The 27,301-nt window shown below is 38.9% G+C and overlaps 1 protein-coding gene across 3 annotated transcripts in view; it reads right to left on the reverse strand.

Moving 5' to 3' along the window:
• LOC149260784 (kinesin-like protein KIN-7O) overlaps window positions 1-27,301 on the reverse strand; it is a 314,791-nt gene that overhangs the window by 147,412 nt on the left and 140,078 nt on the right. For all 3 annotated transcript variants that reach the window (XM_089421110.1, XM_089421112.1, XM_089421115.1), the window contains exon 21: window positions 96-209. In XM_089421110.1, the coding sequence (XP_089277236.1) occupies window positions 96-209 (114 nt within the window). The remainder of the gene's footprint in view (window positions 1-95; window positions 210-27,301) is intronic.

The following is a 27,301-nucleotide window of genomic DNA, read 5'->3' on the forward strand; positions in this document are numbered from 1 at the left end:
ATTTGCATTTAACAGATACAACTACGGAAAATCCAAAGATAATTGCAAAAACTAATCAGTACGTTAAAACACCCTTTGTTCTCAATAGATCATACCTTTTCTGCTTCTACATCCTCAAGTTTCTTCTTCAAGGAAGCTAAAACATTTTCATTGTTGCTCACAATCATCTTATGGTCTTCTATATTCTTGGTAAATGATGCCTGGGACTCCTAAACAAGAGAAAAAGACGCTCAGAGTTAACCAGATATTGTTGTACATTTAAACAAAGTAGAAGAAATGTTTAGCTTCATTTAATCTCTCCTATTTTGCTTCAAAACAGTAGCACCACTGGTAATTAGATATCCCAAATCAAAAATAAAAATAAAACTTGAGGTACTTCCAATGAAACAAGGACTCCAGATATGTTTTGAGAATCATAGAGCTCATATCCAAAACACTAGGTCAACAATATAAAATAATAGAGAAAGAATAAATACATGTCTGAGGATGCCACCCCAGAATTCCTTCACAAATCCTATTTTCAAATAGCATAACTCCTTTCTGATCTTGCTGAGACATATAGTCCCTGTTCAGTTTTTTTCTTTTACCAGTGTAGCTGGTACTATTATTAATCTTGTAATGCTGCCTTTTTGCTGATCCATATTTATTATATCTGGTCTAATCACTTATAGGAATCTTTAACGTTGGAATATATGAACCCCTGTGCTTTTCTTTTGTGTTTTTTGGAGACAAGAAGTTCTGTTGGCTGTTCCAGAAACGATCCTGGGCTGTCGGCCAGCGGAATGCCTTGGGCATCTATGCATGTAATTTTGTTCTCTCTCGGAAATAAAATTACTAGATTTTTCCGTTGGAATTTATTTAAAAAAAAAATACTGAACCAGAATGTTCATACACTAGGTTCATGGCTAAAAGGACAATTTGTTTTAGCCCTCTAGTCTATGACGTCGCTGCTAAAGAAGGGCAACTACTACTGCACAAATCCAAGCTTTCAGGCATTTAGTTGAACTAGGAAAGAAAATGAATTATTTCCACAATAAATTTCTCCAGACACTCATTTCTTTCATTTTCCTGTTCTGTATCAACTATCTATTTTCAGGTTAAAGGTGCTGTGAATCCCTGGCCAATCATAGCTCATCTTCAATTAGAATTCTTAGGTGCTAAACCCAGATGTCATCACTATCATACTTCAATTGCAGATTATACATCATACCAACCCTCGACAGTGAATAGCGGATTCAACACGAGCTATAAGGATCCTCTCTCCTGACATTATACTTTTTCACTTTTATATTTCTATTAATTTTAATTTTTTAAATGTTTGTTTTTAATATTTTTAAATAATGTTTAACGATGACTAGGACAGTCAAGAAAAACAGATATCTGTAATTTATCCATGTTCCTTGTGTCTCCCTGCTTAATCCATGGGCACTAACATAGCCTTTACATCAAGAAAGTCTTGCAAATGGTTGAAAAACTTATTGTTTGTTAAAAACATCTACAACCGAAACAATCATAGTCTTACAGTCCCACTTGATCAATGAGGATTCATTTTCACGAGTTGCGAGTTCACGCAAATCACCATATAGGGTGGGAGGACAAGATCCATTGGCTATGTTCTATTCAAGAGCTAGCATGTCTAGGTCAATGTTACAACAGAATATACCATCCTAGTGCAAAGCCTCACTAGGCAACCTAGATTGAGTGCACCAATGGGAGTGTTACCCGTCACTTCAACAACAACTACCCTCATTTTAGTGATGTACACAGTCCAACACAAGGGAAGCTACCCTAGTAGATCTTACAGATCAAGTAACACAATTGCCTTAAGCCAAATGCCCCCTAAGGGTTCTGCAATAAATTCCACCCAAGGTCAAGAACAGAAATTAGGGTTTAAGGTGGATAAAAGAGCAACTTCAAGTTTTTAGTTCAAAGGATCCACTGGCGCAATCTAAAGGCCTACATCAACCAATAGATGCTCAAATAGGTTCCCAAATATACACAATCTAGATAAGACATTTGGCTGTCATAAATAGCTTTTTAAATCAGAAATTGCAGCAATAAAATAGTTTACAACAGCAATAACAGTAGCACTGGAATCTATGATAAAAACATATAAAGTTAGGGCTATAATAATGAGGAAATAAGAGAATAAAATACAGCAATTTTTCTCTGGTTAAAAAACATATAACAGAACCATAAACCCTAGAAGTCAACCCTAAATTAGGGCCAGAAAATACATATAAAATGACATTTTGCTTTTCCAATTAATTGAGAACAAAACCTAACCCTAGGGCAACAACATCCAAGACAATTAATGCTAAAAATGCATGATTTTGTTGGAAATAAAAACTAAGTTACCCTATTAAAAGTAAAAATAATTTGTAGGGTTTTAATGATTGGCACAAGAGATAAGATAGTGTCTTTCTCAACCTAGGGCTAATGGAGTTTAGGAATAGCAAGCTTTAGAAGAAAAAGAATGGATGTTGATTCAAGGAAATTAAGAGACAAATTAGTGTCCCTTAATCCTGTAACCCTAGCATCCTTCTATCTTCTTGGACAAATAAAGAGAGGGAGATAAACCTAGGTTGCCTCAAGAGAACTTGATCAAAACCTTGTGCAAAAAGAATTTAGACTTTATGAAACTTCAACAAAACCTTTATGAATATTAAATAACCTTAACTCTGCTGAATTTCCTACAACAATGCACAGTAGAAACTGACCTTCTGATCTAATAATTACTTTTAAATGATTTCCAATCAAGCTATCTTATGTCACATATATCATAAAGCAATTACACATAAAATCTCAACAGTAATGCAATGAAAACTGTAGGATAATAAAGAGACAGCCAAGAACAATAGAGACAACAAATTTAACCTGGGAAAATCCAACCTTGGAAAAAACCTAGCAACCTTCTAAGAAGAAATTGTTCTTCAGCAATATTTACAATTCCAACAGAATTCTAGAAATCTGTGCCACAAATCCAAGTCCAAGATACCAGTCAAACATGGTCAAATACCAGCTAGTCAAACCTCCAAAATCAGAGAAATCAATGCTGGTCAACAGTCTGAAATTTTGGGTTGAGGTCAGCTTGGTTCTGCAGTCAAAGGGTCTATGGTCAACTGTGGTCAATGACAGTTGACTATGCCTAAAGTCTTCTTCTTCTGCGGTCAACCTTGCCCCTTTCTCGACAGTCAAATCAGTCAAACTTGCGGTCAAATGCAACAGATTCTTGGTCAAACAGAGCAAGTCAAAATTGGTGAAATGGTAGCTTCCTTAGCTTGGTTAACCTTCATATCTCCTCCTCTTGACTTCGCACGTGTGGATCAGAAAATACAAGATGTGTGTGATTCAAATTTGTCCAAATGAAGAGGTCCACTTATGTTTTTATTTGTCAAATGGGTGACTTTTTTACTAAAAGTCGCACCCCTTCATGGTGGGGCCGACTTGACCATTTGGGGACTACATGGAGCCCAAAAGTATATAATTTTAATTTGTCACTTCCATAATTTTCTTTGGCCGACTTGGGAGGCTTTTTGGCATGCGGGAATACCTCCCAGTGCTACACAAAAATCAACACTCCCTCTTAGCAAGGGAGGTATTCTCTACAACAGATTTCCCTTGCTGAAATTTCTCCTTCCTTAAGAAAAGTTCATGAGCTTGTCATGTTGACGCATGTCTATTAAATAACTCCATCCTGCAGTGGGCAATGTAATACTCTCATATGTGCGTAAGCATCCAAGGCTTTTGGACAAAGTCTTTCATGGCTCCTTAGGCAAATGTATCAATCTCCTTTGGTCATGACCCAACCAAGTCCTTCTAGTATCCAAGTTCTTCAAGCTTCTCAAAATAGAATTTGCCAAGTCCTTCAGGTTTCAAAGGTGAATTACATCTATCTCCTTCAATCGACGTAGCGAAGCCCTTATAGCTTATAAGGAGAAGACCTGTCCAATCATATAACTTCCCTGGGACATTCACCTTTGATTGACCTAGCCAAGTCTTTTTGGCTTCAAAGGTCAATATATCCTATAATTTGCCCCTATAATACCATGGAGCAATTCTGATTAATTAACCCCTTTTCCTAAGTTTAGACTTAGGAAATATTAAAAAATAGGCTAATAATCTAATTGAGAAACTTTTAGGTGGAATTTCCATAAACAATTTATGGGTTATGGAGAACTCTTGTGTTTTAGCTTCTCCACAAAGTTTCGAGACTAGAACATCGTCGATGCTACAAAAACTAACACTCCCTCTTCACGAGGAAGGTCTTTTAGTGTTGCACTACTACTACAATGCCATGTCTCTGTATCACTCTCTGTCGCATTGTTGATGTCTGGCCACTGTGACTGGTTGCCACTACCCATCAACCACTGCGCAACTCTGATGTTGCATCTGTGTCATTGCTTACATTGTTGTACTGCTACCAACTCTGCATCTACACTGCAACTCCCTCTCATTTGTTGTTGTTGCTACTGCAATTGAGAAGCATCCTAAATATTGAATCAACTATGTCTGTTGCATCTGTCTCTTGAGTCCTTACTACCAATGTTGCACGACTCGTACTCGTATAAGACTCGGCAAGGCATCGACTCGTCTACTCGTATAAGACTCGAGAACGACCCTTATAAGACTCGTCAAAATACAAAAAAAAAAAACTTAAAATGTGGTAAATTTTAAGCAAAAAATAGAAACTAATGACAATTCCAATCCTTATAAGTTATAAAAACCACAATATATGCAATAATTCATAACATCATCTCATATCTATAAAAGTACAACATAACATATTTAATTTTTGTAAGCAAAACATTTAGATACGGAATAAGAAAAGGACTCATGATTCCATAATTAAAATAAAAAAATGTCAACAAGTTCAAAATTCAAATACATATGTCATAAATGATTGTCTCATTACAATCTTGTGTCTCATCACTCATGGACGACTACGCCTACAATAAGCCCTCGCAGAGCTAGTGCTAACATCAAAAGGCGAAAGCAACTGTGAGGCAAGTGTATTTGGAGTCTCCATTTGAGATGGCAAACTAGCGAGATCCTCAGTCTCTTCATCAAGCAAACTCAAATCAGGGGCCTCCTCCTCCACAACCCAATCAGACTCTAAATCAATAGCATCTAATAAAATTGGATTTGTATCCTTTGGTTGCACTTGTTTTGTCAGCATTCGAAGGTTGTAGTAGATGAAAACCAACTTCTCCAACCTCTCATGCTCCAACATGTTTCTCTTTTTGTTGTGGATGTGCTCAAAAACTGACCAATTGCGCTCACAAGAAGCACAGTTTGGTTGACTCAGAACTCTGATGGCGAATTCTTGTAATTGTGGTGCCTCAATGCCACAATCTATCCACCAATGAGCTGTAAAAAAATAACAACAAAGATTATTAGTTTGCAATGCCAAACATATAAAAGAGAACTAGCAAAATTACAAGCTAAGTTCTAACAATTTGCACTTACAAGGCATTTTCTTGTCCTTGAGACGTTGGCTTGAGTTGAATCCAAACATGCCAGATGCTTCCTTGTACATATCTCGTTGTAAGTTGATTTTGTCCTGAATATCTACATCCGGGAACATCTTCTCAATGCATATCATGACACCTCTCATCACCTCGGGATCTCTTTGAATGCTAGACCCCTCATTATAGAATAAGCTCGGATTGAGATATGCTCCTGCTGCATGCAATGGTGAATGTAGTTGCATGTCCCACCTGGAATCAATAATTTGCCATATAGGGATATATTTAGATTCATTTCCCTTCTAAAAAGTCTTTATGGCCTCTTTGGCCCTGTCCACGCCCTTGTAAATATATCCCATTGCAGGTTTCTCTACATCCATCAATCTCAAGACTTTCACAAGGGGCTCAGTGAAGCTAACAATCTCAGTCACTTTGTCCCACAAACTATTAGCAAAGACAGATATTTTCACAGACATTGCTTCCGGTTTTGTGCTATCTTTCCAAAATACCCATTGTTGGCTACAAAACATTCTTCTCAAAGCTTGGTACTCATACAAAAGGCTTTGGAGGGAAAGAAAGTTTGTAGCAAACCGTGTGACAGCTGGGCGACTAAGCTCACCCTGTGTGAATTCCCTCATAAGGTTCAACACCCAAGCATGATTATAAATATACTTGGTAATATGCTTGCATTCTTGCATAATGTCTTGCACCCACTCCAACTTCCCAATGTCCTCTAGCATCAAGTCTATGCAATGGGCAACGCATGGAGTCCAAAAAATGGTGGGATATTTGGCACAAAGCAACCTTCCAGCTGCCACATAATTTGCTGCATTGTCCGTGATTACTTGGACAACATTTGCAACCCCAACTTCCTCCACCACATTAGCCAACAATAAAAAAAATCAAATGTGCATCTTTTACTTTTGCAGATGCATCATTGGAATTTAGGAACATGGTTCCTTTAGGGCAAGCTACAACAAAATTTATTATTGTACTACCCCTAAGATTTGTCCACCCATCAGACATAAGTGTACAACCTGTAATTTTCCATGAGCTTTTAATGCTCTCCAATTGTTCCTTGACACACTCATGCTCCTCATCTAGCTCTTTCCCCCTAAGTGCATAATAAGTTGGGGCTTTGTATCCAGGGCTAGCACATGCAATGGCATCCATCATGCGCTGATAAAAATAAGACTTTGCATAGTTGAATGAAAGACTGTTATGGTACCAAAACCTCCTCACTACCATATCTGCATCCTTCCTCTTCTTATAATTGAAACTGTCCAAGGTTGTTTGAGATCTTGGAGTTGTATGAGGACTGAAAAAAGAAGAGGTTATACTCTTCTTTGACATAGCAGTTGAAGAGGAGTTACCAATACTTGGACTTTGAAATTGTGTTTCACTCTGAGGTGAAGATCTACCTATCCCAACAATCTCATCCTTCATTCTTTTCCTCTTAGAACTTGCTTCTTTAATGGCTTCCAAAGCAGCGATCATTTCAGTAGTGACTTCATCAAGGCAACTTTAAGAAGCACCCACACCATGCCCAGGAATTCTGGCTAGGTGGTATTTCAGCCTGTTTATGCCTGCATACATTGTGGCATTGCAATAATTGCACTTGATATTGTGGTCATTACCGGGAATGAGTCGTTGACCATGTGCCCATGCCGAATCACGAGACTGTCTGAAACCCTTTGGTGGCATGGTAACAAAATCTGGAAGAAAAAAAAATAAATTTAGATTTCTTTTTTTATTTTAAATTTTTTTTTTGGTTTTGAATTTTTTTGGTTGTGCGGCTGAGAAAATCAGGCAGGTGGCTGATTTTCTCAGCCACACAGCGGCCCTCTGTGGCTGAGTTTCTCACCCACAAGCATTCCCAATCAAAAAAAAATTGCAAACATAAACAAAAAAAAAAATAAAAAAAACAAACAAACAAACAAAAATACATGGAAAACATTCTAACTAGGTTCATGAAGCCTACCTGAAGCTTAGTCTGATCCGATGAAGCCTCCCTTAGCCTCGTCCAACAACTCCCTCACGCTCCTTTAGCTTCACTCTCACTCACACAAATTAGCCAAACACTCAAATGACAAGTGAATGAAAAATAGAAGGGAGAGAGGTGCTTATAAAGTTTTTTTTTCCCTCCAATTTCCCTTTTCCTCCACCTCATCTCCAAAAAGGAAAGAAAAAAAAAATTTAAATCGAATTTTTGGACAGTTTAAACATTTCGCTGCCCAAAGGGTCTTATAGGGGTCCGATAGGGGTCTTGTATTGAACCTGCGAGTCTTATAAGGGTAAGAGGGTCTTGTACTAAACCTGAGGGGTAAGGGTAAGAGGGTCTAGTACTAAACCCAAGGGGTAAGGGTAAAGACCTAGGGTTTGATGAAGTTTACCCGTCCGCCCTTATGACCCCGTTTTTACCCGCGGGTACCCGTGCGTTTTATAGGGGTGGTGCTTCACTGCTTACTACTATTAGCTACTGCACTATCTACTGAGAAATCTGCGTTGTTGCTGACTCTGCACTATGCCACTCTGCACTGTTGTCAATACTGCACTGCGCTACTCAGCATCTGACTGCTATTGGTCTGTAACTGTCACTCGGGAATCTGACTACATCATTGACACTGATCCATTCAGCCAATGAATACTGTGGATCCCTGTATCAAAGAGGTAATGACCCATGAGAAGAACACCTCAAAGATCCTGCCCAAACCTCTGCAACTTTGGGACTATAGCTCTGATCACCCCACCTCTCTCCTGGAGGTATAGTTGCAAACATCGCGAAATCTTCCTCCAACCTGGAGGACAACTTATCTATCTCTACAGACGTCGCCGCTTGGTCCTACTTCTCTTGCTTGTCCTTCTTCCTGACAGGACATTGGGTATTGTAGTGATCGAACTCACCACATCTGTGGCACTTGACCTTAGATAAGTCCTTCTTCTTTTCCCTATGTCCTTGATTGGGAACCTTTGATGCTAGGGCCACATTCTCCTCTACCTTCTCACCCTTCAAGCCCTTGCTGCTACTACCGGTGATGTTACTCTTTACTCTAGCCTACCTCAACTCCTCCTATTGTAGGTCGAACCACATCATGTCCCACTTAGGCAATGTGTCTCTGCCCAAGATAGTTTGGATAAACACTTGCTAGTCCTCTGAGACACTATTCAGTGCCAACCGTACAAGCTTTATGGGTTGGGATGCCTCCACAACGGCTTGTTGGCAATGCTGGACCCACCAACATTCAGGGGATCTCCCCGATGTGAAGTCCCAATTAGACCTCACACTGTTTGGTGTAGGAGTCCCATCCGGTATAAAGGCCCGGTTGTCGAATTCTTAAAGATTTTCCTTGGCTCTAACTGTCAACAAGAGAGAGGGATGCAATGGTATCTTTGAAAAGCAAGAAGGTGTGCCTGGTGAGTGTTCAGTTGCAACTGTGTCAAGGTTCTTCTACTGCAAAGGGGGGAGAAAAGTGAGCCTCTAAGTGAGAGGTAATAGTACCACCCAAGAAGAGACACACATGAACTAGAAGGGTCCGTCTAACATCCAGCAGAATAGTCCACAACGGATGCGACGGTCGTTACAACCAACAAATAAAGAAAGTTTTGTCTAATATCCCGCGAAATAGTCCATAAGGATGGGACAACAATAACAACCATTACAACACATTCTTAATAAGATAAGTACTAAAATAATCGAAATAGTTCAACTATCTTAGCACATGTGAAAGCAAACATGAAATACAAACATTCACAGAATAGTCTTACAAACATTCATAGTCCATGCATGAAGAACATGTTGGCTTTGCAGGCTTCTGTTATTACATAAAAGTTTCAAGACACATGTTTACAATGTACATCACTAGCCCCAGTAGTGGAGCATTGGAGCCACTCCTTGCTCCTCAAAGAACTAGTTGATCTCTCTAATGCCTTGCGGGAGGAGCCAAGGTGAAAAGTCTTTTTCTCATACAATGAGGGAGTATATATAACCAAGGGTGACTCTTTGACTACCCTCATGACTGTTTGACTTCCTATGACTTTTCAACTTACATGACTCTTTACATTCCATGTGTGTCCTTTGGACTTCCACTTTACAATACATTTGAATACAATATACATGATCCACAATAGTGATGTGGCATATGACCACTCATGACATGACATGACATTGTTGACATGGACTGCTTGATGATGTGGCAATGTCAAGTCACTGTTGTTGCTAAGTGTTGGATGTCTTCTTGAAGATGCTTTCTCTTCACCTCTGCATGGCTTGGTGATGCAGAATCTTCAATGATCTTCAGTCTTGAATAGTGGTCGCAAATTTTTTCCCTTCGCTTTCTCTTGATTGATCAACTTGTCAATTCAACTACAAGAAAGTCTTTAGGCATGTTTCCCTCCTCTTTCTCCATCATCTTTCCATGACATAATAGGGTACCTGTTCCTACAATTCACTCATGATCAGACAACATCAATTCGAAAACCCCCCTAGTCTAAGATACACATTCTGATTCACCAACTGGGCCCGGGACAAGCGACAGGCTGGAAGGGGTGACTAAGTGACTGCGAGTGCGCAGTTCCAGTAGCCAAGGTAAAAGCTTGCGCTCTATGACTGCGCAGTGCGTAGCTGAAGGAGGCCCGAACGACAAGACTGCGCAATTTCCAAAGCCAGTGGGGTCAGGCTGAGGGAATGGACACTGGGAGAGCCAACTGCGTAGTTTTGGGAGTCAAGGGAGGTTGGGCTTTTGCGCAGTTCAAGGACTCAGGGGATGAGCTTGAGGCTTGAGGATGCGAAGTGCGCAATTTAAGCCGGGATGGAGGACAAGACTGCGCAATTCTAGAGGTCAAGGTCGGAACTTGGGCACAGGAACTGTGCAGTGTAGCAATCCTGGGAGACGAGAACTGCACATTGCACAGTGTCAAACAGCGAGGTCACAGTTTAGAGGGTTGAGACTGTGCAGTGCACAGTTCAGAAGGGGCCCAGTGAAGCTAAGTTGCTCGGTTGGGAAGTTTTTCCGAAAATGATTGTGTGTGATAGGTAAAGGACTGTGATTAACCTTGACTGTGATCACACACTTTGCATACTTTGACGACACGACAACATAGATCATCCGAACACATGAACAAAGCATTTCCCTTTATGTCACTACTTTATGACAAAATGTGACAAGTGCGACACTTAAGATAGACTTTGGGATGACAATGATGACACTTGTGCGACAGTGCTTAGAACTCGACGAATGAGTACGACAAATGTTTACATATTAAGAACAACTCATATGCACAAAGACAAACCTTTGAAACCATCAGAATAGGCTTGCAAACATCATGTGACAGCCAAACATGCCAAAAGACGACAGTTAGCCCAACATGCAAAAGGGAACAAAGCACTACAAGAAAGCTCATGAGATAACTTTAACGTTTGGAACAACAGTGTACAGGACCAAGGAAGGCTCTAAAATTGAGTGTAAGCCAAAATTTTGGAGGGTGTTGCAGCAGCTACAACACGGCTGCAAGTTGATCTTGGACTTCCTGAATCTTGGTGAGGAAGGCATATAAGCTCTCGCCCTTCTGCATCCTAATGCTCCTCAGCTTCTCCTATATGAACATCTTCCTCCGCTCATAAGTACTCTGATATAGCTAAGAGAGCATCCCACATCTCCTTGTTCGTACCTTTGTCTGTCACATGTGAGACTAAACGATCTCAAACTCCATCCAAGATCATCTACTTCGCCTTCGCCATCTCTTTCTAGTACTCCTTCAACTGATTTGGATCCTGGGGTACTACCAACGCATTCTCTACATAGGCTTTAAGGCAATATTCATCTAGAAGGAAAGGCATCATAGCCTTCCAGATGACATAGTTGGAGGCTCCCTCCAACCTATCCTGATTTCTAAGCCCAGTTGTGGCCATCTCTAAATTTGGTAAAAAATCTCCCTCATTCCCTCTGCTTGGCTGTTGAATCTACTACTCGCACTCCCTTCTGGAGTGAGAAAATTTTCTCATAGCTACTACCAATTTGCAACTGGAAAAATTAGATCTCTAAAACTCGAGATCCTCTGAGAGAAATTTTCCCTCTGTGTGTTTTTTCTCTTCCATCCAACGTTGATTCTGCTACTATAAAACCCTCTGCGCCCAAACTAGAAATTTTCTCAGCGAAAATCTAAGCTATCGTTGCTCCCTCTATCGACTGGAATCACTCAACAGGCAAGTCAATTTTTTTTCTACCAACCTGCACTGAAAAATTTGAACTTCCAAAGCAATTTGATCTACCTGGCTTAGGCTTTGTGCAGCTTCTAGAAACTTGTCCTGCTGCTCCCTCTGAGCAGCGAATTTTTATCTCCACTTCTAAGCTTTCCCATCTGATCAATCACGCTCTTATACCATGTGAAAATTTCAAGTCTGAAATCCTATTGCAACAACTGGAAGTAACTCTTCTAATTGTTTATTAATTAAAAATTTATTTGCTATAGCAAATATCGAATAAATCACACTGCACCATTCACAAATAAAACTGCGGCAAATAATAGCGCTGGAAGCTGAGAAATATTCTAGCACACACACAAAAATGGACACAATTATTTTTGGATAAATGTCCTCAGAAAAACCCAACTTGGGAAAATCGGTGCAGCAACTGAGGGTTTTATATTATTAGGCAGCAATGAAATAATCTTAGCACAATTTGGATGTTGAATACTGGCTATCCTGCAAAGAAAATACTGGCAAAAATAATCTGAGGTAAATTACCCTCACTCTGAGAAATCCTGGCACTTGACTGCCCCTTGAAAGCAAGTTGTCCACCTAGCCCTACGTCACCTCTATGCAGTCCCTCAAACACTACAGCGTGGAACATCTCCAAATCAAGCCATCCTGAGTGCTATTGACTGGGAAATTGTCTCTCTGACACTCTGGAAATGTCTTCCGGCTTCTGGAACTGATGACCAACTTCACCCCAGAAAATCGAACTACCCTCTAAAGTCTCTGCAATGCCTCTACACAACCTACTAGAGAAAATTCAGACACTCTGCAATGCACTCACCAGATCTAGAAAAATATTCCTCCAGCTTCATTGTCCCTGCCACTCTCTGTCTCTACTTTTCTACTGAAGCTCAAACTCTTCCGGCAACACCTGCTCTCTGGAAAAATCGAACTCTCCAAGGATATCGATCTCTGTGCGTGTGTTCTCCATCTACTCATTGACTTCTTCTTATAATCTTTTGTTGGACCTCTAACGGCAAAGATTAAATATTAATCGATGGCTAAGAATGTTTCCCTGTCGATCCGTGTGAGTTTCTAGATGATTTGCACTTTATCTCAATTAATTTTGATTAATTAACCATATTTCCTAAGTTTGGACTTAGGAAATATTAAAAAATAGGCTAATAATCTAATTGAGACACTTCTAGGTGGAATTTCCAGAAACGATCACTAGGTTGTGGAGAACTCTTGTGTTTTAGCCTCTCCATAAAGTTTCGAGACTAGAACTCCGATGCTACAAAAACCAGTGTTGCAAACATCTCGATAACATCTTGAGTTTATCTCGAAATCACTATTTTTTGGCTTAGCCGATGTTTGCCGATTTTTACCGATATTTTCCCATTTTTTATGATTTTTTGGTTTTTCGGACCTTGCCGATTTTATCTCGATGCCGATGTTCGCAACATTGACAAAACTAACACTACGATCGTCAGAATTCAGCATAGCACATCAAAAAAACAACCCACGGATCTGCTTGAAAGTCGGCAAATGCTCAGTATGCACTACATTGAAGATATTTGATGCCATAGGGCATCTATGTATAGTATCTCTAACCCTTCTCTTAGATAAGATTTTATTTATGTCGTTACCTAGTTTACTTTTCATGCATTTATATCAGTGTTGCGAACATCACAATCTGGATTAAATCAGCGAGGGGAAAAAATCGGAAAAAACCATAAAAATCGGCAAAATATCGACAACATTAAAAAAATATTAAAAAAAAATCATTTTTTTCAATTTTTTAAGAATCTAAAGCATCCACGATTTTTTCATGATTTTTATGATTTTTTGGCAATTTTTACGAATTTATCGTGATTTTTTCATTTTGGAAAAAATCTTGGCGATTTTTTCACAATTTTTTCACAATTTTTACTATTTTTTGGCGGTTTTTACGTTTTTTGGAGATTTTTTCAAAATAAAGAAATCGCTAATTAAATCAGCCAATTAAATTGCCATGCCGAAAAAATAGCGATTTTTTTAAAAAATCGTGATTTTCGCAACATTGATTTATATTTTATGTCTTTACATTTTATATGTTAGAATAGGATTTCTATTCTAGCAAATGTTTTATGTATACATGATGATTTTAATTTTGAGCAGATATCTATTTCATATACTTTTGTTTTCTTGGATACAGGATTTTGGATTCTCACATTCCTTCAATGAAGAAATGTGTCCCCGTGTGGAGCCAGATGTTGACCACACTTTGTCAAAAGTTTGAGAAAGCAGTGTACAAGGCAGTGGAGAAACATTTTCGAAGATCAAAGTAATCAGTGGCCATCATTCATCATTGTAAGCCCAATTTCTGCAAAATTTATTTGAATGATGCTAGTATGACCATTTAATTATGTAACAACACATCAGTAAGCCTCTGATTTTGGCAAAGGATTTCATCCTAGGAATATTTTTAACCTCCCCAAATTATGTGTGTTGGTAAACACGCATAATCGGCAGAGTTTTTCTTCCAACTATAACCCCAAAGTTAGGGTAGAATTCATTGACAAGGTCTTAGGTGAGTCCTAGTGTTTATCGAATCTACTGTAAAAGTGTGTTTTGGTATAATTTTAGTGCATGGCCCCTCGTAAACAAAACACCATGGCTAAATTATTTTATTATAAGTATTGATTTTTGGGTAGCATCGGATGTGCTCTAGCTCCGAAATTTTGTGGCGGGACTAGAACACATGAGATCTCCAAGACCCAAAAGTCATTTGGTGAAATTCCACCCGGAGTGCATGTTGTTCAAATAATTAATTATTTTTAATGGTGCCTAAGTTAAAACTTAGGAAATTAAAATAATTAAAGTGAATTAATGTAAATATGGGTGAGAAGCTTCTAAGTGACAAGGATCAAGTTGAATTTAATCTTAGCTGTTGATTAGAGATTAGATCACGGTCGTTGATTTCTCAACAGGAAAAGTATAAAGGAAGGCTTGGGGTCAGTTGGAGAACACACACAGTGAGAGCAGCACTTGAGCTAGATCGAAATTTTGGGGATGGTTTGCTGAGAATTTCATAATAAGTTTCTAGTGCAGAGAGGGGCAGTTCGGCACCAGGACTTTCATCCAAGGCCGAGAATACATAACGGAGAGACAGCGCAGCTCCAGGAGGGTGACGCAGAGGTTGGAGGGCTGACGCAATCACGCAGAGGCAGCGTTGGGGTTTCTATGAGGCAGATCGGGCATCAATTCAGCAGATCAATTTCTGAGCCGGGAAGGCTCACCGAGAGGGTGACACAACTCCTAGAGGAGGTGACGCAGTCCCAGCGCAGAGCTGAGAGAAGCCATCACTTCATAGCACTAGGGACAGTGCAGTCACCTGTGGGGTTTGTTCATCTAGTCGTTGGATCTGCCAAAATATTTGTCTCCAGATAGAGGTACTTCTACCGGGTTTATTCTCTGTTGGGTGAGTCAGATTTGGCACCCTAGTAGTATTCAGAAATCTGCATAATAATAAAACCCTCATATTTGTTGCACCGGTTTTCCCACATTGGGTTTTTTCCGAGGACATTTAGTCCAAAAATAAGTGTGTCCTTTCTGTGGTTGTCTCATTTATTTTTCAATGTTTGATCTGTATATTGGTGTAGGCTACAGTGTATTTGCATTAATATTTTCTGAATAATTTTGAAAATAACTTGTTAAAATGAAAAACACAAGTAGGTAATGCAAATCAATTTACTACAGTAGGATTTCTGATTTGTTGCATTCAGAAATTTTCACATGGTATCAAAGCGATTACAGATCAAGGAGGACTAAAGCCATCAGCAAAAAGGACAAAGGAAAAATTTGTGCATGAAGGCAGTTATCCCCAGAGACAGCGTAGTTTCAGGCCAAGAGAGCAGAGGGGAGGTGACGCAGTCACCAAGGAAGGCTCATGCAGAGCCTGCATCAGCTTGATTGGGTGATGTTGTCGATGCAGAGGACAGCGCAATGGTTACTGGGCCAATGCAGAGACTGTTGAGTCTCAGTTTTCCAGTTGTTGTGGCTAGGGGTGCAGCGCAGATTTTATCTAGAGTTGCTAGTGGGGTGTTGATTTTGTTGGTGTGGAACGATACCTAGTGGGGCAAAAGCAAAGTAGAGGGAATCAGTTCCTCAGAAGATTCCTTGCCAAGAAATCTAGATCCAGTGTTGAGCAGCAACAAAGAGAGATAAGAGAGGGGTGGTTCGCTAGTGGTTGGCAGAAGGATTTCCATGAAGGAAATTGAAATTCAGAGGAATCTTGTTCCTTAGAGGATTTCTAGCGCCAAAGAAATCCAGATCCGAGTTTTGCTGGGGTAGCAGCGAAAGAGGGAGAAGAGAACCAGTTCAACACAGTGTTGCAGGAATCGCCCCCCCCCCCCCAGATCCTAGGCCGGAATCGCGTCCCGTACGGAAGCGTTCTGGAACCTCCAGGCGAAGCGCGATTCCAAAATTTATGAAGCGCGATTCCTGTTTTTTTATGCGATTCCTGGAATATAGGAAGCGTTGGCCCGGATCCGCGCTTCGGAGGGCGCTTCGGGCCACCGGAAGCGCCTCGCTTCGGCCCGGAAGCGCACGCTTCACGAGCTCCGGATCCGCGCTTCCGGAAAAGTCCGCGGGTGCAGCAATGTAACTCGATTTTTTTTTAATTTTTTTTAAAAGTTAACTTGAGTTTGCATGAGGGGGTGGGTTAGGGTGAGGTTAGGGTGGGTTTAGGGTGAGTTTAGGGTGAGTTTAGAAAAGAATAAAGCCCCCATTCTCTTCTCATTTTCTCACTTTGAGTTTATGAGAGTTGGAGAAGAGAAGAGAGGAAAGGAGAGGAGAAGAGAGGAGAGCTTGGAGGAGTGAAGAAGGAGGAGCTAGGAGAAGGAGGAGGAGCTTGGAGCAAGAGCTTGGAGGACTTCATCTACAAGAGCTAAAGAGGTAAGTTCAAACCCCAAACTCCCTTGTTTTTTTGAAAAAAAAATTGTATTTTTCTCCTCCCTCTCCTACTCTTTCCCATTGTTTCTACTTGCTCCTTTATTTACAGGTTGTCCACCACCTATATCCATATTCCAAGATGGTGTTCTTTTGGCTTCTATGTATCATTCCACTCTTGGTTTTAATGATGGCAAGGGTGAGGAATAGAGGGGAAGAGGAAGGAGATGAACTTGGTCCTAATAGTAGTGACCCAATGTATGATGAGGAGGAAGGGTTTGAAGAGGAAGGGGATGAACTTGAAGGGGACACTGAAGCACAAGATGGGAAAGGTACATCAACACCCTTGTGGAACTATGTGACCAAACTTGATGGGGGAAAGGGTGGTGGATCTTACAAATTTGTGTGCCCTCATGGTTGTCATGGAGGAAAACCATATACGGGTTCATATACCCGTCTGAGGAGGCATCTTTGTGGGGTGCTGGACAGTGATGAAAAAAAGGGTTCTGTGGGGGTACAAATTTGCCCAAACATTTCAACTGAAGAAAGAAGAAAATACATCCAAATAGAGATGGCTGCACAACGAAAAAACAAGAAACAAAAAACTCATTCTGAATCAAGTGCAACCTCTAAATTTGGTAGTTGCCCATCTCCTCATGGTACTTCTGCAACCTCTGGAGGTAGAAAAACAATAGGGGATTTCCTTAATGTTTCTGGGAGGGATGATGTGGATGGAAAGATAGTCCGTTTTCTTTGTGCTTGCGGTGTACCATTCAATGTGCTTCGCTCTCCCTATTGGCATGACATGGTAAAGGCCATCAATGAAGCCCCAAAAGGATACAAGGCCCCCAACTATGAGAAAGCTAGAACAGTGTTATTAGAAAGAGAAAAAGCTAAGGTTCAAAGAGCTTTGACACGTTTTACACATGAGTGGGTGGATTCTGGGGTATCCATTGTATCAGATGGGTGGACAAATATTAGAAACCAACATTTGATAAATGTTCTTGGTGTTTCTTCTAGTGGTGCAGTATTTATTGCATGTCATGACTCCTCCTCCATCAGTGCAACTGCACAAAACATTGCAGATCTCCTATTGAAATCAATCAAAGATGTTGGTCCGAATAATGTGGTTCAAGTGATCACAGATAATGCAGCAAATTGTAAGGCAGCAGGAAAAATTATTGAGCGTACTCATCCACACATCTTTTGGTCTGGGTGCCTGGTTCACACATTGAACCTTTTGATGCATGATATTGTGAAACACAAAGATTGTGGGTGGATTGCTGAGGTTTACAGGAAAGGGAAGCAGCTCATTAAATTCATCACAGGGCATACAAGGGTAAACTACTTCTATGGCACTTACTCCAAGTTGCAATTGCTTAAAATTGCAAAGACAAGATTTGCTAGTTATTACCTCACCTTTAGGTGGCTAGTGAGGGTGAGACAAGCTTTAACTAATCTAGTGTGTGCTGAAACATGGGATGAAATTAACACTGACACAGATGGTGCTAATGTAGTCAAGGACACTGTTCTTGACAGTTACTTTTGGTCACAGGTTAAATATGTTTTGCAATTCACCAAACCAATTTATTACATGATCAAGTTTGCAGATTCAGATCGACCAGTAATTCGGGAGGTGTATGAGCAAATGGATAGCATGTTGGGGCAGATTAAAGACATTGTTGAGCCTAGAGATACCACCTTGTACAATTATATTCGTGTAGAGGTGCAAAACCGATGGGAAATGCTAAATATTCCATTGCATGCATTAGCATATGTTTTGACACCTAAATACTATCATCCATCATGGCTTTCAACACCAGCACCTGGGGGGGGAAGCAGGAAAAAACCACACCAAGATAGAGAGGTTCACGAAAAATATATGGCTGCATTGAGTAGATTAATCCCTGATAATGAGGAGGCTGCATTGGTACGGAGACAAGTGAGCAACTATACGCTCAACACTGGTCCATTTGGGAGCATGCATGCAATTCAAGATCGAGAGCATTTTTCTGCTCTTGAGTGGTGGAACATGCATGGAGGGGCTACTCCACTTCTACAGAGTTTGGCATTGCGGGTGCTATCACAGGTGGTAAACACTTCTTCTGCAGAGAGGTGTTGGAGCTCTTATTCTTTCATCCACAGTGTTAAAAGGAACAAGTTGAATTTAGACCGGGCAGAGAGCTTGGTTTATGTTCATTACAACTTGCGATTGTTGTCCCATTACTGTGAAGATGCAAAGTCTAATAAAGACTTGTTGACTTGGGACAAGAATCCAGAGGAGCCCAATTTGGAGGATGGAGTGTTGCGACTAGAGCAATTAGAGGATGCTCTTATCCAGGTATGTCCATTGTGGTATGAATTTTCCAATTTTCCCTTATAAAGCATTTCTCTAATTCATGTTTTTAATTTTTTTGTTAACTAGTGTTTTTTTTTTTTGCATGAATTTTTTGAGCGATTCTAGGATGATGATGACCGTGTTGATATGCCACCACCCCCACCCCCATCTGGTCCCTTGGTTCCTAGGTTCCATGGTTCAACACCAACAGCAGGGGGTTCTTCTTCATCAGTTCCAGTGCCACGACTTACACAGGGACCATCTTCTTCATTGCCACCACGTGGAGGCCCGCCATCACGTTCTATTCGTGGTGGAAGGAGGAGAGATTAGTAGATATATTCACAATCTACTTCTTTTTGTCATAGATTACTCATTAGACTTGTAGACTTGTGAATTTGAATTTTGAACCTTTTTGGCTTGGCGGTGACCAAGTGACATATTTTGTAAACATTATTATTTGAATTTTGGACATGACAAATGTTGACAGTTGCTCACTTGCTAGATAAATCATAATATGCTCTATGTTTTATGTTTTATAATATGCTTAAATGTTTTATGTTTTATAATATGCTTAAAAATTTGATGTATGTTTGTAATAGCTAGAATATAGATGATTGTTGTACTAGTAAGTAACTACAATGGAATCATGGATGCCATATCTATCTTGATTTATGCAAAAATATGCATGTTTTCATGTCTTCTACAATTAATTTGGTATTTGGGATGTTTGTTTTGAGTATAAATGCAAAAAAATATAAAAAATATATATATATATAGCAGACGCTTCCGCGGACGCTTCGCTTCCTAGATTTTTGGAAAATGACGCTTCCGCGCTCCGCGCTTCCGCTTCGCTCCCGCTTCGTGCAACACTGGTTCAACATTCATTTGAGCAGAGATTGCCGTTAACAGACTGAGGGATCAAGACAGGTTGGATGGAGCATCCAACTTCGTCATCTGGAAGGCCAGGATCCTGGCAGTTTTGGATAAACATCGCATCAAGGATTATGCCTTGAAGACAGTTGTTGTTCCGGTTGATGTTGATCCTCTCAAAAAGTACGAGGAGGCTCAGGCAAAAGCAAAGTGCATGATCTTGGACGGGGTCAAGGATCATGTGATCCCACATATTGCTGAGAAGGACACAGCAAGGGAAATGTGGGAGGCCTTGACCACATTGTACGAGGGAACTTTCGTTCAGGGAACCTTTGTCCAAAGCATCTTGGGCAAAGGTTCTTTTCCTTGTATATTGGTGTAGGCTACAGTGTATTTGCATTAATATTTTCTGAATAATTCTGAAAATAACTTGTCAAAATGAAGAACACAAGTAGGTAATGCAAATCAGTTTACTGCAGTAGGATTTCTGATTTGTTAGATTCAGAAATTTTCACAATAAGCACACTTTGTTTCATATTAGATCATATTGTGTTGCAAAATTGGATAATATCTTGAGGGTCTATGTCTAAAGGTGTTTTCCCCTTCTAAAGATTGATATTGTAATTATTTTGATGTAAAAATATTTTAGTGCATGGTCCCCTGTAATCAGAAACCATGGCTAAGATATGTGAGGGTGGAAAAATAATTAAATCCCCTCTGTAGCCAATTAATTAATTTTTTTGGCAAAATTAAATAAAAATCCTAAGCCAAAAAATTGATTAATTTTGAGTCAAAAACTAATTATAGAGAAATTAATTTATCTCTAAGTGGAAAATAAGCAAAAAAATCGTGGGTCAAAAAGAAGTCAATTTTTGGAGGTCCTCCACCATGGGAAAGATGGATATTTGGAGGAAATTTGGGCCCTTGGACTTTCATGGTTAAGTCAAAGTCAATTTTTTGTGAAAATTAATCTGAAATATTAATTTTTGGATTAATAAAAAAATGGTTTTCAAAAGAAATTCGATTTTTTCCTCAAAAATGAGGAATTAACAGTGGAGATTAAAACAAGATCTAGTTATTTTTAACGGTCGAGAATCTTTTGACAAGGATCAAACCAACTAGCCATTATTTTCCACTTAGAATGGTTTCTCAATATAAGGAAGATATCTAGCATCTGTTTTCACGAATGATCTTTGGGTAAAATAATTTTCTACTGATGTACTGAGCTTCTGCTCTGATGGAATTATTTTTCTCATAATAGAAAGACTTTGGGGTTTGAATTCATGGTGTTCTTCATCTGGTGACCTGTGGTATGTGCTACTTTATTAGTTTATACTCTATATTGCGCTAAATATTTGAATTGTTCTTTCATTTGTCAATGATAAGAAATTCTATTGGTACGAGTTATCTTAGGTGATCTGATTCACTATATGATCTAATAGTTATTCTTGAGATTAAATAGAGATTTGCAAGTAATCTAGCCCTTGGGCTCCAAGTTCACAGACTGTGGGGAATGATTGACATTGTTTGAGCCCTAGGCTTTCATTATGGGGAATTATTTTAAAAGAGGGTTTTTGCCAGTAAATTTTTCGAAGTTATTCATCCATAATTATTTCAAAAAATTTCAAAAATTGTATTTGATCTTGGGCTACAAAGGTTTAATTTGCTAATGGCAGCTAATAATTTTATTTTGTAAATATTGTACATTTGTAAATATATATAAAATATTCTAACCCTTGTTTTGAATTTGTATCACTTGGGGTTTTGGGATTTTAAAATTTTGTACATATTGGGGGTTTTGGGAATTCTTTCATTCATTTTTGCAAGTGGATCTTCAAGCCTCAAAGGAAATCGAATTTTTTTGGAGGATCTAGCCTTAAGGCTAGGGTTTCAATGTTTTCACTCTTCCAAGTGTCATGTACAGCCTTCTTGAGCAATTTCACTGAGGTTTTGAGGCAGATCTAGGCATAGGAAGGCAAGATCTACCCTCTAGACATTCTCCAAGCTCAATGTCTAGCCAAGAAAGAAATATGTTGGCCCTAAAAAGGTGATTCTTGGCATTTTCGTGGTCAAATTTTGGTGTTTTGCTAACTTGCTTGTGTTTTGCAGGGGTCCAAGTTGATTTCTAGGCATATTAGGCATAGTGTTGGCCTTCTTATCCCTTTTTGCAATCCCTTCAAACTTCCTTGGTAGGCCGCAAGCCTAGATAGGCTTTCTAGGCCCTTTCGTGGCCCTTTTCCTCCATGTTGTGGCCTTATTTATCTTCAGCCAATTAGCTACTAGCCCTTTTCATCTTATTGAGGCCTCAAAAGGCCTTCAATCCTTTGCAACAGCACTTAGTGGGCCCTTTCCTTGAGCCGCAGGCCAAATTTGGCCTTGTTACCTTGTGCTCTGTGCCTTGAGGACCTCTTTCCCTTGACGGCAGCCTCTAGGAGGCTTGTTCTTGACTGTCGCAAGCCTAAAGGACCTTCTCTGCCCTCGTCTTGAGCATTGTCGCATCTTACCTGTACAATTTGGGTGAACACATGGCTCAAAGGCCCAAAGGCGTTATGATGCGGCAAATTCTCATTGGCTCCAAGTTTGAACTATGTGATAGTCAAATTAGGTTAGTGTAGGGTTTCAAATTTATTTTGATAGTAAACAAGGTGGTGTGGTGAAACTGTGAAAGGTTTCTAATTTATCATTATGGAGGTTTATCAAAATTATTTCTAAATTATCTCAAAAGGGACTTTACAAAACCATCCTAATGTTAGGGCCAAAATTAAATAATAAAATTCAAGCTTAAATTTAAATTCCCTCCATTATTATTCAAAGTCAACTACCCTAGATGCTCATCCAAAAACCATATAAAGTACCTCGCTTCTCCTTTACATGGGATGAGTTGACATGCAAATCTTGTGATGCCTCTGCGACCTAGTAGAATATGGAAATTCTCTTGAAGAAAACGAAGTTTGCCCTGGGGTGTTCCTCTTTTGTTTTAATTTCACAAGGGTTTCATTTGGGGTTTTGGCATGTATCTCAGGCATAGGGATTCTTTGGGTTTGAATATCTTTGCAGGTAGCTCATACAACCTTGGAGAAAGACATCTATGACCATTTGGCCTCACTTCTCCTTCACATAGGATGAATTGACATGCAAATCTTGTGATGCCTCTACGACCTAGTAGAGTTATGGAAATTCTCTTCAAGAAGACGAAGTTTGGCCTGGGGTGTTCCTCTTTCGTTTTAATTTCACAAGGGTTTCATTTGGGGTTTTTGCATGTATCTCTGGCCTAGGGATTCTTTGGGTTTGAATATCTTTGCAAGTAGCTCATACAACCTTGGAGAAAGACACCTATGACCATTTGGCCCTCTAGGGAAAACCTTTGTGCAAGTTTCAGGTAGCTCGGATCTCCTATCTTGCATCCACAGAATTGTTGAACGCTATGTGTACTAGCTCAAATGTCTTGAGACATTTGCAGACCTAGCATCTGAGGATTATTGCAATCCTATTGATTCCATAAAGACAACGTGCAAGACTTATCAAGTATAGCTCATGTTGTGAACTAAAGTTTCTTTCAGACGGTGTGAATCCTTGGGCATGTTGCTTGATCCTTGAAGACAATTCGGATCTTCCAAAGGAAGCTTATTAGTTCCGGTTGAAATCCTTTTGACTGTTATGGTGATTCTCTGCCAGTCCCTGAGTCATATAAATCCTTTGAACTAACGTCTTTGTATTAGCTCAACCCTTTAGAGCATTGTTAGACCAGATGTGAAAGGCAGTTTAAAGGGTTTTGGGGCTTGTGAATTTGGTGTTAAGAATGCATGGAATCCAGAGCACAGAGCTTGTTTCGTTTTTTGCACATTGAAAATTGTTGAACAATCACACTATTTGACATACGTTCAACCTTCAGAGGGTGCAAGCATGAAGCAATAAGTCATATGGGACATGGAGACTGTTGTTGTTGAATGATCAAAGCTCTACATACCTTCACCTAACTTCTACAAAAATATTTGCCTTACATTTTAGGAGCTATCTAACGAAAAATATAAAGGTTCTTAAGCACCTAGGAATTAATTAGAAAATCCACCATCAGCGATTTCATTCCAGTAAGGATCCGTTCGGACCATTTCCCTGAATCTGTTTTGATTTTGGTTGTATCGTCTAGCATTTTTCCAGCCTCTAATCGACAGAATATAAACATCCAGTTGTGATCAAAAAACTAGTTATCTGCGGCCTTTCTTTTATTTTATATAACAAGGAATTGTTGTATATGACCTTGAAGCATGACAGTGGCTCGTTACATCCCTTGGCTTGCGCTATTTATACTTCTATGTGTGATCTTAATAACAATAAGACAGTGGCCATGGAGGAAGATTCATGCAACAGTAATCTTGATGAACATCAATGGGAGACAGTGACATTTGACATATCACTGTGATGTATGGTTGGTTTTAACAGTGATATGATGAATGACCTTGACTGGATTTCACAGAAACCTTGACACTTGACAGTGACCCAAATATACAGCAACCTTGATTGTTGATTACAGTAACCTACGGCAGTATGACAAAGACAGTGACTTTATGGATGACAACATTCCTGATACATGACAGCGATCCGTGGCTTGACAGTGATACGACAATGATGCTTGGACTATGTGACCTATGGCAGTGTTGCTTGGAGAGTTATCATCTAAGAGTTGTGCATTTGATTGTAACAATGAGCCTGGATCTGTGACAGTGATATGCATGGCCCAGCTCTAGCCAGAAAGTATGACAGTGATGTGTACCCTTGAGCATGTTATGTGACCCTTGGTATGCAAATGGCCTAATAACAATGACCTTGATTAGACAGAGAAGTTGTATGCATATGACAGAGAAGTATAGCAGTCAAGGTTGCATGTCAATGATGTATGAGCAGTACAGCAGTACCAATTGAAGCACATAATTGTAGGAGAAGGTTGTTTCACATTGACAAGGGCAGTGACCAAAGTTGCAAAAGGGTGGCATACTATTGACAAAGAACAGAGAAAAGGAGTTGTTGGATGTTGCTAAAATCTGATGTATAGTTTTGATACACAGAGGCATGCATAGTAGGCATTGATTTGACAAAATAAGGAAGCACATGTATTCAAGTGACAGAGTAGGCATTGGTAGTAGTGGAGTACAACAATAGCAGTAGCAGAAGAAGCAGTGAATAGAAACGGTGGATGGTAACAATGGTTTTAGCAGCAATAGTGGTGGACAGCAGTGAGTAGTTGTAGAGTAGTGCCAGCAGTGGACAGTGGTAGCAACAGTGGTAACTAGTGGTTGTGGTAGCAATACGTAGTGAACAAAGTTCGTATACGCAGCAATAATCTTCAAAATACTTCGAAGACAAAGACATCCATTGTATGACAAGTAATTGTATATTGAATAGTATATAAAGAATTGATATGAGATGATTACAAATGAGGGTGAGGGCCTGCTTATATACCTTAGGCAGGTGCCCCTTCACTAACGGACATGTCCTTAGAACATGTCTCTTCAATACTAACTATTAGTTAGTTAATCATTAATTATGATTATTATTATTTACATTACTTTTATTATTTTTATATAATTTTTATTCATAAGTTATAACATTGCTTTCCTCTTCAAAACGTTTTGTCCTGAAAGCTTACTGATCAAAGGGCTTGGTCTCTTTTCATGTTTTGAATATCTTCACGTCTTTGAACTTTCATCTTCGTTGATACAAGACGATATGATGCTCTGAGTGATAAACAAAATTGTCGGACTAAGAATGGATCGGACCATCCTAGATTAACCTTCTGTGGAATCTTTCAATCATAGGAAATTTGTAATGAATTGTTATCATAAGACTGGATTCTCCAGACTTTAGTATTTCTTGGAACATAAATCTGTTGTTTCTGTTTTGAATGGTTCAAATATGTAGACTAACTTACTTGTTTGCCCTTGTGATTCGGATGTCGATAAGGAGCTCTTACAGTTTGATCTTGCCCTAATATATTTTTGGTGATTTCCCAATTTACATCAAGTATTGTTGTTGAGTTGGTTATTGAGTCATCACTTGGAATTTTCATTGTTTCAATTACAATATCTGAATTGGTTTTAACTTCTATAGGTTCCTCTTCTTCTTGAGTTGTGATATTGACTAGGGCAGAGTTCGTATCTTTTTCTTCAACATGGATTGAAGACTTCGACACTTCTTTCGTGATAAATTCTTCTAATTTGTTGCTCAATGATTTCTTATCATTTTTAAGTTTCTTAATTTGAGTCTGTATAGACTTTGATTATGATTTTTGAGACATAAGAGTTCCTCATTTTCTAAGTCAACTTAATTTTGGCATTCAAGTTTCTCGTCTTTTAAACACTTAATTTGTTCTAATAATTTTTTGCTAAGGTCCTTCAAACATAAATTTTCCTCTTCTTTCTCTAATAGACTTTCGTTGAATTTCTTGTCAAAAGTTTCTTTTTCTTGTTCTAACTTGTGCTTCTTAGTTTTACACTTTTTTACTTGTGCAAGTAGTTTCTGGATATGATCTTTTAAACGAGAAATCTCTTTGTTTTTATTGGATATGACCTCCTCAAGCCCTTTTTGCTTCTCTGGTATTGTGTTTTGATTCTTTTGAGGTATTAATTTCGTAATATCTTTAAAGTCTTCTGATGATGACATTATCGATTTTGACTTCATTGTCATGTCTCAAAATGTGATAATCTTTCCCTCATAAGAAAACATCAATTTTTTTTTCTCTATGTTTAACATGAACGCACCCAATTCTCTAAACCAAGGTTGACCAAGAATTATGTCAACCTCTATGTCATACATTTTTACAACATGAAATTGGGATATGTACTCATAATGATCTACTGTTATTTGTAAATCATTAATTTCATTTTTTTTTACCAAAATAATCTATTGTTTCGCCTACACTAGCATCTGAAATTAACAGTCGATTCACCAGATTAATATTTATGTAATTTTCGTCGTTGCTTGCACTAATAGCGATATTAACTTTTTTTCCTTTGGATAGTCCCTCTTAATGTAATTAACTCATGATGTGTAATTAAAACACCCTTATAGGAAAATCTTCCCTCTTTAATTTCTAAATTAGAAACTATTCTTTTGTTTTTCAAGATGAGCATAGGTTTTAACGTAACCAACTTTCCTCTTTTCGAAATTAACTTTACTATTTATGAAAATACTCTACAAATTCACCTTTTTATATCTTTAACAACAGTACCTTATAAGTAAATTTCCTTTAATTTTCTCCTCAACTTTTAATTAGCTTCAAACTTTAAAGATATTTTCCTTTTTATTGAAATCTCAATCTTTAAGCTCTTTTTTTTTGTCTTTTTTTTTAAAACTTAACTCTCATATATCCTCTGTATTTCTTTAATGATATATATCACTTGTTATGTTACTTTGAGATCTTTATATACTTTTATTTCCACCAATAAAAATATTTTTTCCCAACTTATAAATTACCATAATTTAAACCAATCGTACGGATAAGTT

Source organism: Pinus tabuliformis, chromosome 6 (assembly GCF_031772625.1).
Source record: "Pinus tabuliformis cultivar Carrire ecotype Pingquan chromosome 6, CPIR1, whole genome shotgun sequence".
NCBI lineage: Eukaryota > Viridiplantae > Streptophyta > Pinopsida > Pinales > Pinaceae > Pinus > Pinus tabuliformis.